A 12,751-nucleotide genomic window follows, 5' to 3' on the forward strand; every position below is an offset into this window, starting at 1 on the left:
GCACGCTGTATCAACTGTGTTGCATCAAATATGTTGCATCTGTTGTTGGAAATTGCATTAGGTTATAAAGCTTAAACCATGAGTTAGATGTGCACTAAAATGTTTAGGATGCATGATACTCATATATATATATATATATATATATATATATATATATATATATATATATATCTTGTGTTTTTGTAATCCTAACCATAAATCACTTTCAATAATATGATCCTATGATCCATACAAAAAATGCCAATTCAATCTCGAAAAGATAAGGAAATATGGTAGTAGATACCTTGGCCAAAATGGCAAATTATCAGTTACATTCTAATCTCTTCTCATCTTATTCTATGAGATTCATTAATAAACTTTTAGTCAAACCACTGAACCAATAAGCATCCATAATCTCTTTTTGTTTAGGACGCTTGTATTCGACAAACTAATTTTTTAATGTATAGAACTGATTTTTAGACAAAAAAATTAAAACATGGTTTTGGTCTTGGTTCAGTTTGTACTATTTTAAACTATCTCATATTTATGACTAAATACCGCAAAATATTTATCATATTTTTTTTAATGAATTTTAATAGAATGACATTGTTTTACTAATACGTGTTCGACAGTAAAAACTAATGTTAGATTGAAATTTATGTAAGTTTAAACAAAAATTAGTTTCAAATGATTAGTACTAATAAAATTGTAAGTTATTTGGGGGGGGGGGTGAATTCTGAAATTAATCTATTTGCAAAGATTCAATGAAAATAAGGCTAAAAGTGTAATAAGTATTATATTGTGGGTAAAAGTGTAATTTAGTCAAATGGGAGTCTCTCAGCGAGTTAGAGTCTCTCTTTCCCCACTTCTTTTTGCCCTAATAAAATCTCTCTCTCTCTCTCTCTCTCTCTCTCTCTCTCTCTCTCGCAAGCTCAAGCTCTCACTCTCCAGCTCCTCTCTTCCTACTCTGATCCCGCACGAACGCTAAAGTTTTCGAAAATGTCTGTACGAGTTCTGAACCCTAACGCCGAGGTGCTCAACAAAACGGCGGCGCTTCATATGACAATCAACGCCGCCAAGGGATTGCAAGATGTACTCAAATCAAATCTCGGTCCCAAGGGAACCATCAAGATGTATATTCTCTTCACTTTCCAGATGTAGTTAGTTGTTTGTTTGTTTACTCTCTTCTATTTGTTTGTTTTAATCAACGTAGGCTTGTTGGTGGATCGGGAGACATCAAGCTTACCAAGGACGGGAACACTCTACTGAAGGAGATGGTGAGTCTGGATTGTGTGTTTAGTAGTGAAGGGTGCTCACAAGTCTGTGACTTGCGTCTTGTAGTAGTAGGAACTGAATGTGCTATGGTTCATGTGATTTGATTGATTTTGATTAGGTAAAAGTATGCTTACATGCTTACTTCTTGATTGTTGCAGCAAATTCAGAATCCGACGGCTATTATGATTGCGAGGACAGCTGTTGCGCAGGATGACATTAGTGGTGATGGTACTACTTCCACTGTTATCTTCATTGGTGAGCTCGTGAAGCAGTCCGAACGCTGCATTGATGAAGGTGAGTGAGTCGCTATGTTAGCTGAAACTACTTACCTAGTTTGTATAATTAGTTCATTAGTTATACGGCTTTCTACTCTTGTTTTAAGTTCTTGCTTTTGGGTTCTGACTCTTTTTGTTTTCTCAGTTTATTTGTTGAGTTTGGCGTATGAATGTGTACCAATAAGTGATCTTCAGCGACTTTGTTTTGCTATGTTTTGTTTGAAACTGAATCCGTAAGAATTACAAATGGTGTCAGTATAAAGTTTTTTAAACTTTTGCAGTGAGAAATAGTCCTGAATCCTAACGAAGGTGTATACATGTATCAGGAATGCATCCACGTGTCTTAGTTGATGGTTTTGAGATTGCCAAGAGAGCTACGCTTCAATTCCTTGAGAACTTCAAGACCCCTGTGGTTATGGGTGATGAGCCTGATAAAGAGATCCTAAAAATGGTCGCAAGAACGACACTTCGAACAAAGGTATTCTTGATTTTTGTATTTATCTCTTTCTCGTTTTTGATTGGTACTTCTTTCCACCCCCTAACCTCGGTTTACTATTGTGGCTTGTGTAGCTGTACGAAGGCTTGGCTGACCAACTGACTGACATTGTCGTTAATTCAGTGAGTTAATCGACCTCTTACTAAATCTTATTAGTACTTTTTGTTTTCTTTTTCACACGGATGATCTATGTGCTAATATTGGTGTACGATCTTGTTTTATAATCATATACTTTCCGTACATAACAGGTTCTCTGCATCCGGAAGCCTGAGGAAGGTATTGATCTGTTTATGGTGGAGATAATGCACATGCGCCACAAATTCGATGTTGACACACGATTGGTATGTCTTTGCCAAGTGTGGTTTACCATAACATTGTTCTCTCGAAGTTTTCATAGTTTTGAAATCTTAAAATACTTGCAAGTATCACATTGATTCCTTCCTGGTATAGGTTGAGGGGCTTGTTCTAGATCATGGTTCAAGGCACCCTGATATGAAACGACGTGCGGAGAATTGCCACATCCTAACTTGCAATGTGTCGCTGGAGTATGAGAAGAGGTGTGTAATATAATTCTTTGGTCAATTCTCTGAAGAGAAACAAGAGCCTAGATGTTGCTGGTGATGCAGACTGATATTTCTGTTTATCTATCAGCGAAATTAATGCAGGGTTTTTCTACTCTAATGCGGAGCAGAGGGAAGCCATGGTTACTGCCGAGAGGCGATCTGTTGATGAAAGAGTTCAGAAAATTATCGATCTCAAGAAAAAGGTGGGACTGAAACCATTTATCTGAACCGTATTTTGAAATTCTAAACATTAATAATGTTTTTTTTTCTTGTGCAGGTGTGTGCTGGTAATGATAACAACTTTGTTATCATAAACCAAAAGGGTATTGACCCACCATCACTGGATCTTCTGGCTAGAGAAGGGGTAAGCTATATAACTAACTTCTTTGTACCACACTAATAGTTACAATCAGTTGAAACTGTTTTAGATCGGTACTTAGAAAAAGTATGGTCTTTGATATATAATAATCCCTGGAGACTATTGGCAGAACTGTTTTTTAGTTCTGGGCCTTCCACTGAAATTGTTGCTTCCTTCGGACCTAATTTCTCTTGTTGAGAGGTTGCTGAATCTTCATCTTTCCTCATGTGTCCAGATTATTGCCCTTAGAAGAGCAAAGAGGAGGAACATGGAACGTTTAGTTTTGGCCTGTGGTGGAGAAGCTGTGAATTCTGTTGACGACTTAACCCCTGAGTCGCTTGGATGGGCTGGACTTGTCTATGAGCACGTTCTTGGGGAGGAAAAGTATACCTTCGTGGAGCAAGTTAAGAATCCATATTCATGTACCATTCTCATAAAAGGTAATAGGCCAACTTCTATCTTTTCGTTACTTTTTTTGATGGTTCATTTATTCTCATGTTGCACTTTGGTGGCCGTTCATGATTTATTGGTTTACTAGGGCCTAATGACCACACCATTGCTCAAATTAAGGATGCGGTTCGTGATGGTCTAAGATCGGTCAAGAACACCATAGAAGACGAATGTGTTGTGTTAGTAAGTACCTTACTAATCTTTTGAAGTTTTTTGCTCTCTGTTTCTCAGCAATGTCAAAGAGACTCTTAATTCCTGATTGAAACCGTTGTAAATTAAGCAACTAGACCTATTGTATATATATATTTGCGTTATGTTTATGCACGGTTGCATCTTTATATAGGGAGCAGGAGCTTTTGAAGTGGCAGCAAGACAGCACTTACTCAATGAAGTCAAGAAAACCGTTCAAGGGGTAGCTAAATATCATTACACGTACTCTGGTGTTTTCTTAAGTATTCAAGATCACTAATACTATCATCAACGTTGCAGCGTGCCCAACTTGGCGTTGAAGCTTTTGCTAATGCCCTTCTCGTGGTGCCTAAGACGCTTGCCGAAAACGCAGGTCTTGACACTCAAGACGTGATCATTTCTCTTACGGTATGCATTCATCTCTTATCTTCAGCAAACCGAAATCAATTGCGGAAAGAACAAAGATTTAATTGTCACTATGATGCCCTTATGCAGAGCGAGCACGACAAAGGAAACGTAGTGGGATTGAACCTTCAGGATGGTGAACCGATTGACCCACAGCTCGCTGGTATCTTCGACAACTACTCAGTGAAACGCCAACTTATCAACTCAGGGTAATGTTTGGAAGCAACCAGTCAATTTTTTAATAAAGTTGTGGGTTTTGGTAGAAGCCATTTTAATATGTACTTGTGTGTGTTGCAGGCCAGTGATTGCATCGCAGTTGCTTTTGGTGGACGAAGTGATTCGTGCTGGAAGAAATATGAGGAAGCCTACTGCTTGAAGCCCTTTGCTTATCTTACTTGCTTTCGCCGTTGTAACAATCTCAAGATTTTGTCTTCTTTTCTTCTTTGTTTCAATCGTGAAAGTTGTGTTAAACATGTGCTTTGGTTATGACAAACATCTTTGACATCGTCGAGCTTGTTGATTTTGCAAACAGAGTTTAAATGGAATTACAAACAAAATCTTTTACTTTTCTTATAGTGAGTAAACGCTTATTGTAGAAAGGCTAGAGTCAATACTCAGTTTTTATAAAAAAAAGCATCCATTACAAGGAGGATCTTTTTGGTCCATAATAAACAAGAAACAAAGCGACCACTTTATACTGGTCCGGCTCAAATCAATTATGCGGTGGATGCTGAGACTTTGCCCTCTTCTTGAATCATGTACTCTCTCTTCATTTCCTCCAACACTTTGTCATTGGTGCTACAGAATCAACAAAAACAAATTCATAACTATTCCATCTCCCTTACCAACTCCAAACATGAACACAATCACCCCCTTTCATAAGTTTATACTTAGCTAACAGATTACTAGCTAGCAATGGTAACAGGGAAAACAAGATGACTCATTGAGAGGTGAAACTCACAATTGGTGGAGGCAAGTGTTGAGCTCTTTAGCTTGCTTACGACATGTCCACACAACAGAGAAGGTTCTTCCCGTGGCGCATTCAGCATACTTGGAGACGAACTGATCACATTCGTTTAACGCCTTTGCCTTCATCTTGCTACGCAGCGCTATCAAACAAAGTAGTACACAATCAACCAAACAAACAAACATTTCATTCCTCTCTCTTAACACATTAACACATCACCATTAAACTTCAAAACAAATCTCCAAGCTCAATTAACATAGAAGCAGCAATTCAAGAAACCAATGTTAATTCAATTGATAAAAGATACTTTTAGTCCCAAAGTCCCTAACTTTCGAGGATCAGCGACATGGGTTTGAGAGATCGAGAAGAATCTAGTTCTCTGATGATAAAGAAAGGCTTAAAGCGTTATCGTTATCCCATTTAGGGGTTTAGGGTTTAGTAACATAGCAGGAAGGAAGAAGAAGAAGAATAAGACATTGTCAATTTTACCTTCTTCGACCTTCTTCTTGACGTGATTCTCACGAGCTTGCTCAACATAGCTCCCCATTGACGACGACGACGGACCTTCTGAGCTGTTTTCTCCGATCAAGCGGGTTCGTTGAAGAAGACTGAAATGAGTTTCAGGGCAAAGGGTGATTCCGTAAATTTAAACTTAACCAACTTTTCAATTTGACCCCTATAGTTTGAACTATTTAATAAAGAGACCCCATAGTTTTTAAACAGTGTTAATTACATGGTAGGTAATAATTAATCGGTCCAAAAATAAAATAAAAATAATGAATTAGCTAAATGACACAACGCATAACCCTCGAATTGAAGAATCACACCGAGCGAGTGCCCTCTGCTTTTTCCTCGGTTTTCCACTCACTTTCTCTCTCTCTCTCTCTCTCTCTCTCTCTTTCGCAAGCAGATGGCTTCAGCTACTTCCGTCATAGCTTGGTCAGTTCTCTTCTTCTAACATCTCTGTTTTCTCCATTGATGTTTCTTACTTGATGGCTGTTTTGTTTTGATTGTGTGTGTTTGTGTACAGGGGCTCTGGAGAAGATGGGCAGCTAGGACTTGGAACTTACGAGGAGAAGGAATGGGCTTGCGTCGTTGAGGCTCTCGACCCTTTTGCCGTTCGCTCCGTCGTCGGAGGTAGCCGCAACTCCCTCGCCATTTGCGATGATGGCAAGGTTAATTAACTCTTCTCGATTCATATTCTCTTTTCTTTGGTGGGTTTTGCTCATAAAGTTCAATGCTTTGAGTTGATTTGAAGTTGGATTTGGTGATGTCTTGAAGTCTCTTACAAAAAAAAAATGAGGGTTTTTGAGATTTGATAGAGAAATTTTAAAGTTTTGTCCTTTTCTGTTTATACTCAAAGCCACTTCACCAGTGAGCTTTGTCGCTTGTCTAGTTTTGAAAGTCCAACTATATGGAATACATATACAACTGATGATTTGATGTTTGAGTTGTTTTTTCAACAGATCATCAAAACCCTGGTTTCTGTTCCCATTGTGTAGTGTGTCTGGTTTTGTTTTGGGTTCTTGTATTACCAGTTTGTTCTGTCTTTGCCTGGATATGTCTGAATGCTTTTAAGCTTTTAGCTCTTATCTGAGAATACATCTTTTGAAGCAGAAACTAATGTCTTCAATGGTTTTCTCAGCTGTTTACATGGGGTTGGAATCAAAGGGGGACATTAGGACACCCACCAGAGAAGAAAACAGAAAGCGTCCCTAGTCTTGTTAAGTCTCTCGCCAATGTCAAGATTACACAGGTGTACAAATCATTCACTTATCAAACTATCTTTTATTTTTTGCTACTATTTGCTCGTCGTTGTTTACTCGGAGTCTGTGTTTTCAATGAATGGATCATAGGCAGCTATTGGTGGTTGGCATTGTTTAGCTGTTGATGATCAAGGCAGAGCTTATGCCTGGGGTATGCATATTCCCTTAGATTTCTATCTATTGATTGTGTCCTTAGTGATCTTAAAAGGTAGAGAGAGACTCTTACGCTCCTTTTTGTACTTAGGTGGAAACGAATATGGACAGTGTGGAGAAGAGCCTTCCAAGGACGAGTCAGGTAGGCCTGTGCGGAGAGATATTGTAATCCCTAAGCGTTGTGCCCCTAAACTTACAGTCCGTCAGGTACCTTTTCCCCCGTTTACCTCTCTGCATTTACCTCTGGTTTTGATACTTTTTTGTCTAAACCATATTTTTCTATGGTTAACATAATAGGTAGCTGCAGGAGGTACTCACTCTGTGGTTCTAACCCGTGAAGGTTCTGTCTGGACCTGGGGTCAGCCTTGGCCTCCCGGTGACATGTACTTAACCTTATTTCCTTTCATTAATCAATTATAACGTTTGTGTTGTCTTGTCTGCTGTTACTAAATGTGGGGTTGGGACTTTCTTGTGTTCTATTTCAATCACAGAAAACAGATATCTGTGCCTGTAAGAGTTCAGGGTCTTGAAAACGTTCGTCTGATTGCTGTTGGAGCATTTCATAACTTGGCTCTCAAAGAAGATGGGACTTTGTGGGCTTGGGGTAATAATGAATATGGACAACTTGGTACCGGAGATACCCAACCGAGATCTCATCCTATTCCGGTTCAAGGCCTCGATGATCTCACTTTGGTATGTGGTCTAAAACCTTCTAGTTCTTAGCACTTATACGGAAACCAACTGCCTTCTGATACTTAATCTGTAAAGGCCTGTGTTATAGCCTAGAAGCTTAACAGTTTTCCCTCCTGAAACGCATGTTTTTAGGTTGATATAGCTGCTGGAGGATGGCATTCAACAGCTTTAACCGAAGAAGGAGAGGTATAGGAACTGATATAGTCTACTATTATTGGTTCTTTGTCAAGCCCTTGTTTGGGTTTTCTCTGAGCTTGATGTAGATTCTTGACTATCAATGTCGTGACTTGGTTATATCCTATTAGGTGTATGCTTGGGGGAGAGGGGAACATGGAAGGCTTGGGTTTGGTGACAATGACAAGAGCAGCAAAATGGTTCCACAGAAAGTTAATCTCTTAGCTGGAGAAGACATCATTCAGGTAAAACAAAAAAAAAACAGTTTCTCTACTCCTCTCCTAACTTTGAAAGCTCTTATCATGAATCTCTTCTCCTCAGGTCTCATGTGGCGGAACTCATTCAGTTGCTTTGACAAGAGATGGTAGGATCTTCTCGGTAAGTTCTCTAAGAAATAATATTTTTTTTGTTGGGTTAAACCAAAAGTTGATCTTCTAACTTCTTGTTTATATCTTGTGATCAGTTTGGTCGGGGAGACCATGGTAGACTCGGGTATGGAAGAAAAGTGACGACAGGACAGCCATTGGAGCTTCCTGTAGACATTCCACCACCTGAAGGACAGTTTAACCACGCTGATGAAGAAGAGGATGGAACGTGGATAGCCAAGTTTGTGGCATGTGGAGGTCGACACACTCTAGCTATTATGGAATGGAAGGCTGATCAAGAGGAGGAAACAGAATAATCATGAAGAAGAGAAAGCACAACTGAGATGAGACTCTAGAGACAAGCATTATGTTATAGAGAGAAAAGGGAGAGCAAAAGAACTGTTAAGCTTTTGACATTTCCCATGAATGATGAATATCTAAATGAAGAGGAAGGAGTAAGGACTAGTACTATATAATAATGATAATAATAATCTCATTAAGAAGTTCTTGCTTGTTGTTTTTTGAAGAATCTCTTGGGTTGTAAGGTTGTTTTCAACAACCTTTGACAAGATGAGGAACACAAATAGGGAAGATGTATTTTGATTTTCTAGCTTGCCTTTGTCTTGATCTTCTCCATGAGAAGCATCCACTTCCTCCTCGCTTCTTCTGCTTCTTCATTTCTTCTTCTTCTTCATCACTCATCTCTTGCTTCTCTTCTCCTTCTCCTTCTTTAATACTCATCTCTTGCTTATCTTCTGTTTCTTCTCCTTCTGTATTACTCACCTCTTGCTTCTCTAATGTTTCTTCTTTACTCATCTCTTGCTTGTCTCCTTCTTTCTCTTTGTCTTCCAACTTCAAATCCTTATAGAATTACATATTATCAACATATAATTTTATATATTAAGAAAACTACACGTACGTTGAACCTAAAATGTGGTATTTTCCTTATAGTTTAGGAAAGTTTTGGCCGTTTGGACAATAATTTTATAGTTATTTAAAAAAAAATCTTGAAATGGGGTCTAAATCTAATGAAAGATTTTTTTCATGAAAGAGTGATATCATCTGATTATACATTTTTGTATGTGTTTCTCTGATTGATACTCATGTGTACTATGTTTCTTATCTTATATGAAAGAATCTTAATCATAAACTGAATTCTCAACGCATGTATAAAAACACTAACGTAGAAGAGTTTTATCATTGTCTCTTTCTATGATTGAAAAACATTGGTAACCATTAAATGTTTGGTGCGTTACTTATCTTGCGAATGAATCTAATTATTGATGCACGAGCAACTCAAAATGTTGTGCAATTATTAACTTCCGTACCATTTCATCGACCTCATGGTAGGGAACTATGTATCTTGAATACTTTATAGGAAAATAAAAATACCTTTTTATTCCAAAATAATACACAAAAGAAAAAAATCTTAAAATTAAATTAATTTAAATACTATTAAACATTTTATTTATATTTGGATGTGGATTTAGTGATTGTGGTTTAGAATTTACTTTTTAAAGGATACTAGATCTCGACCCGCGCAACCGTGCGGGTTTTTGTTTTCATTTATTTTTATATAAATATTTTGTTTTCAATTCTAAATTGGTATATATTATAATATATATGTGTCTTATCAATTTTTAAAACATAATAAGTATACGATATATTTTTTTATTGAATAGATTATTTCAAACTTTCACATGTATTTGTATCTTCTTCTATATATATATTTTCAGATTATTATTTCATTATTAAAATCGTAATTATATATATATATATAGATTAGTAAAATATTGTTTTATTGTCATATTCAAAAATATTGTAACATTTTACAAATTTAGAAAGTTTTTAAAAAATTAAACTTTTCGCCTGATAGATTTATATTATAGAGTAAATAATTAAGCATTTAGTTTTTGTTTAATTTTTAAAATAAAATAATAGTTAATTTTTTTTCATTGGTTTAATGTAGTAAAAGATTAATCATTGTTAGATAATATGATTTTTGTTATTAAAAAAATATTTATAATTTTAAAAGTTAACATTGATAAATATTTAAATAATTAACATATGGAGATATAGTATTACAACATTAAATTATGTATATTTAATTTATACTATCTATAAATCTAATGAATCATCTATTGTTTAAATCTAATTATTGATAGTCCAATAAATATCTATGGTATACCTAAAATTTAAATGATAAGATTAGAAATTAAATGTAACATGACTTTCTAGGAATAAGTCCATTAGGTTCATTTAAAAAAAAAACACACATGAATGTGATTTCTGTTTTAATATATAAGATGTTTAGGAGTAATTTATTCGTTTTATCTTTTAACTAATATATTTGTAGAAATATTTTTTACTTGTTTACTATTTTTGTCATAATTTCTTTTGGTAGTACCTCTTGTTGACCTTCTAGTTTGAGATTAAAATCCACTGGCGAATCATTAGGTTCCACGTGTCGTTTCAGTGACCGTTCCATGATCGGAGGCGTCTTTGCCGGACTAGGGCTACCGGAGCTAAGATCCACCGACGTACTCTGAATGCCCACATCCCGTTTCAGCCCCACAACTTTCTTTTCTGCTGAAATACACCCCAAAATATATGAGAAAAAACTTCAAGAAAGCCAACACCAAAAAGGGAACCTATTTAAAATCAGTCACCTCGAACAAGAACAGGATCAGGAGCATAAAGATCCTCGTGAATGACTTTAACGTTAGAATTATCATTGGGTTTGTTTTGACCAATATTATTCATCAATGGATTGGGATCAGGGTAGTGAAGAGGAGCAGACATGGTGGTGGTCAAGTTTCTAAAAGATCTTGCACTTAATGTCTTAGAAGACAAACACTCCATTGGAACTTCTCCAGACACTGGATTACATATATATTTCTCTGCTTCGTTCCATTTCGAATTCAACGCAAACCCTTCTTGTGTTAACCATTCTCTGTTATTGAACATTGTCTTTGCTTGTAACGCTGCAAACCAAAAAAAAAAAAAAAAACAGAACACATATTTGAACATTCCTCGTTTGTTCTCTATGTTCTTTTGATTTATAGTAACATTTTGATTGTTCGTGAGAAACTTACCCTTAAGTGCATTGGTGAAGGAATATGTTGATGGGTCAATCTCGTCTGGTATAACGATTTGAAGTTTAAATATTATCAGACAATTAAATTCATAATACACAAATAAGGGAGAAAAAGAATGGAAGATGTTTAGCCACCTTTGAGGGTGTAGCCAGGAGAAGAGGCAGTACTAGAGATGCTATTTAAGTATGTTCTTGAAGAAGACTTGTGATGATCTTCTCCAAAGCTTCCAACGTATGAAGCAGAGAACCTTCTTGAAGTAGGGTTTTCTCGGATCAATCGAGCTCTTCGATCCCATTCTCTTAGGTTCATAAACTCATGCTCATCTCCTCGCAGAGCCATTGGAAACGAAATATTTCTTTTACTTTTTGTTTTGTTTTGTAAACGAGCAAAAAACTTATGAAGTAAGGAGGGAGAATGAGGCAACTAGGCAGCACTTATAATTTTTCTCTTATTCTCAGTGGATTATTTTAGTCCCTTATTTTATAAAAATCATATTGGGTATATTAATGTTTAAATTCTTTCGTATCTTTAGACAGATAGAAAAATATTTGAAATTTTAAATAAACTGGAATATAGAGAGAAGCTGTTTGCCTTGTATATAAAAATCTTACAATATATATAGCATTTTTAGGTATAATCCCCTTTAGGAATCAAACTCACTTGGCATTTTCTGCTATTGTGTAGTATATTTTTTAAAAATATGGTCCTTCCTTCTCAGTGTTTTGAATTCAAATTCTTCAAAACAATTTTTTTAATGACTTTTAATATCCCATACATATAGATTGCATGATTAAGTTTATGCAGTTCATTAATTTATTACAAGAATTTATTTTTCTTAATGATAGTCACCAAACGCAACAACAAAAATAATGAATCGTCAGATATTGTTCATTATCAATTTTTAATTGTTGTTGTTCGAAATATATTTGTGTGTTACTGTTTTTATTTTATTTATTCTAACTCGAAATTATTATACTTTAAAGTGACAGTAGTTTTACTGTGCACACTATTTATGAGTTGAAAAAATTGGCACAGATTTTGGAAAGGTGGACATCTGATCTGATCTGATCTTTTATGAGTGGTTAATAATCACATGCCACTTCACCAAATATAATAGTGTTCACATCAAATGAAATGTTGAAATCATGATAGTAGATAAAACATATTTAATAATCCGATAGAAAACGACTTAATACTCACTTTAGTTGGTTAATACATCAAAAGGAAAAGTAATGCATGCAAGCTAGCTTGAATTGTCGTCGTTGGAACTGTTTAGTGTCCCATTTAGACAATTTACTTGTGGATTACGTTTCATTAATTTATCACTAACTAGAACATGTGTTTTACATTTCATGTGGTTACAAACTAGTAATGCCATCCTAATGAAATGAGTTAATAACTTGTTAGAAAATACTTTCCATCTGACAATATACAACGCTCACATAGTAACAATTAATCCATTATATTATCAACGGCTGATGGGGCTCTGGATGCCGGGAACTTTCAAAGCTTATAGAAAAATTAAGAAATTATATGTGTTGTAAA

The 12,751-nt window shown here is 35.8% G+C and overlaps 4 protein-coding genes across 7 annotated transcripts; 2 read left to right on the forward strand and 2 right to left on the reverse strand.

The window, feature by feature from the left end:
* Positions 1–862: 862 nt before the first annotated feature.
* LOC106372035 (T-complex protein 1 subunit zeta 2) lies at positions 863–4,559 on the forward strand. Its single transcript, XM_013812159.3, has 15 exons — positions 863–1,112; positions 1,193–1,256; positions 1,413–1,548; positions 1,856–2,007; positions 2,100–2,147; positions 2,274–2,366; positions 2,476–2,582; positions 2,677–2,791; positions 2,866–2,952; positions 3,182–3,386; positions 3,485–3,579; positions 3,740–3,808; positions 3,886–3,993; positions 4,081–4,199; positions 4,288–4,559. Exons 1-15 carry the CDS (start codon positions 979–981, stop codon positions 4,364–4,366), a joined length of 1,611 nt encoding a protein of 536 aa, XP_013667613.2. The 5' UTR covers positions 863–978; the 3' UTR covers positions 4,367–4,559.
* Positions 4,531–5,610, reverse strand: LOC106372036 (COX assembly mitochondrial protein 2). The gene is made up of 3 exons (XM_013812160.3): positions 5,447–5,610; positions 4,952–5,099; positions 4,531–4,788 (listed from the first exon to the last, which is right to left on the reverse strand). The coding sequence occupies exons 1-3, from the start codon at positions 5,502–5,504 to the stop codon at positions 4,707–4,709; spliced, it is 288 nt and encodes a 95-aa protein (XP_013667614.2). The 5' UTR covers positions 5,505–5,610; the 3' UTR covers positions 4,531–4,706.
* Positions 5,611–5,756: 146 nt separating this feature from the next.
* On the forward strand, positions 5,757–8,713 carry LOC106372037 (ultraviolet-B receptor UVR8-like). The gene is made up of 11 exons (XM_013812161.3): positions 5,757–5,896; positions 5,988–6,132; positions 6,603–6,713; positions 6,814–6,874; positions 6,968–7,083; positions 7,174–7,259; positions 7,368–7,569; positions 7,702–7,755; positions 7,875–7,988; positions 8,065–8,121; positions 8,207–8,713. The coding sequence occupies exons 1-11, from the start codon at positions 5,868–5,870 to the stop codon at positions 8,423–8,425; spliced, it is 1,194 nt and encodes a 397-aa protein (XP_013667615.2). The 5' UTR covers positions 5,757–5,867; the 3' UTR covers positions 8,426–8,713.
* On the reverse strand, positions 8,575–11,788 carry LOC106372038 (myelin transcription factor 1). Of its 4 annotated transcripts, none has more exons than XM_013812164.3 (5): positions 11,341–11,788; positions 11,204–11,248; positions 10,778–11,092; positions 10,516–10,697; positions 8,575–8,960 (listed from the first exon to the last, which is right to left on the reverse strand). In XM_013812164.3, exons 1-5 carry the CDS (start codon positions 11,543–11,545, stop codon positions 8,661–8,663), a joined length of 1,047 nt encoding a protein of 348 aa, XP_013667618.2. In that variant the 5' UTR covers positions 11,546–11,788; the 3' UTR covers positions 8,575–8,660. The 4 variants fall into 4 exon arrangements, with proteins under 4 accessions (XP_013667618.2, XP_013667616.2, XP_048598236.1 ...); XM_013812162.3 differs by having other exon boundaries at positions 8,575–8,969; positions 11,341–11,786; XM_048742279.1 differs by having other exon boundaries at positions 10,516–10,694; positions 11,341–11,785.
* Positions 11,789–12,751: the final 963 nt, after the last annotated feature.

Source organism: Brassica napus, chromosome A10 (assembly GCF_020379485.1).
Source record: "Brassica napus cultivar Da-Ae chromosome A10, Da-Ae, whole genome shotgun sequence".
Classification (NCBI taxonomy): Eukaryota; Viridiplantae; Streptophyta; class Magnoliopsida; order Brassicales; family Brassicaceae; genus Brassica; species Brassica napus.

Coding starts and splice junctions, on each gene's coding strand:
- LOC106372035 (XM_013812159.3), top strand. CDS start 979: ATGTCTGTACGAGTTCTGAACCCTAACGCCGAGGTGCTCAACAAAACG. Junction 1,549..1,855: donor CGAACGCTGCATTGATGAAG/GTGAGTGAGTCG, acceptor TACATGTATCAG/GAATGCATCCACGTGTCTTA. Junction 3,580..3,739: donor AAGACGAATGTGTTGTGTTA/GTAAGTACCTTA, acceptor ATCTTTATATAG/GGAGCAGGAGCTTTTGAAGT.
- LOC106372036 (XM_013812160.3), bottom strand. CDS start 5,504: ATGGGGAGCTATGTTGAGCAAGCTCGTGAGAATCACGTCAAGAAGAAG. Junction 5,100..5,446: donor CAAGAAGAAGGTCGAAGAAG/GTAAAATTGACA, acceptor TTTGTTTGATAG/CGCTGCGTAGCAAGATGAAG. Junction 4,789..4,951: donor AACACTTGCCTCCACCAATT/GTGAGTTTCACC, acceptor TTGATTCTGTAG/CACCAATGACAAAGTGTTGG.
- LOC106372037 (XM_013812161.3), top strand. CDS start 5,868: ATGGCTTCAGCTACTTCCGTCATAGCTTG. Junction 5,897..5,987: donor GCTACTTCCGTCATAGCTTG/GTCAGTTCTCTT, acceptor GTTTGTGTACAG/GGGCTCTGGAGAAGATGGGC. Junction 8,122..8,206: donor GAGATGGTAGGATCTTCTCG/GTAAGTTCTCTA, acceptor TCTTGTGATCAG/TTTGGTCGGGGAGACCATGG.
- LOC106372038 (XM_013812162.3), bottom strand. CDS start 11,545: ATGGCTCTGCGAGGAGATGAGCATGAGTTTATGAACCTAAGAGAATGG. Junction 10,698..10,777: donor TGATCCTGTTCTTGTTCGAG/GTGACTGATTTT, acceptor GGTGTATTTCAG/CAGAAAAGAAAGTTGTGGGG. Junction 8,970..10,515: donor AACTAGAAGGTCAACAAGAG/GTACTACCAAAA, acceptor TAATTCTATAAG/GATTTGAAGTTGGAAGACAA.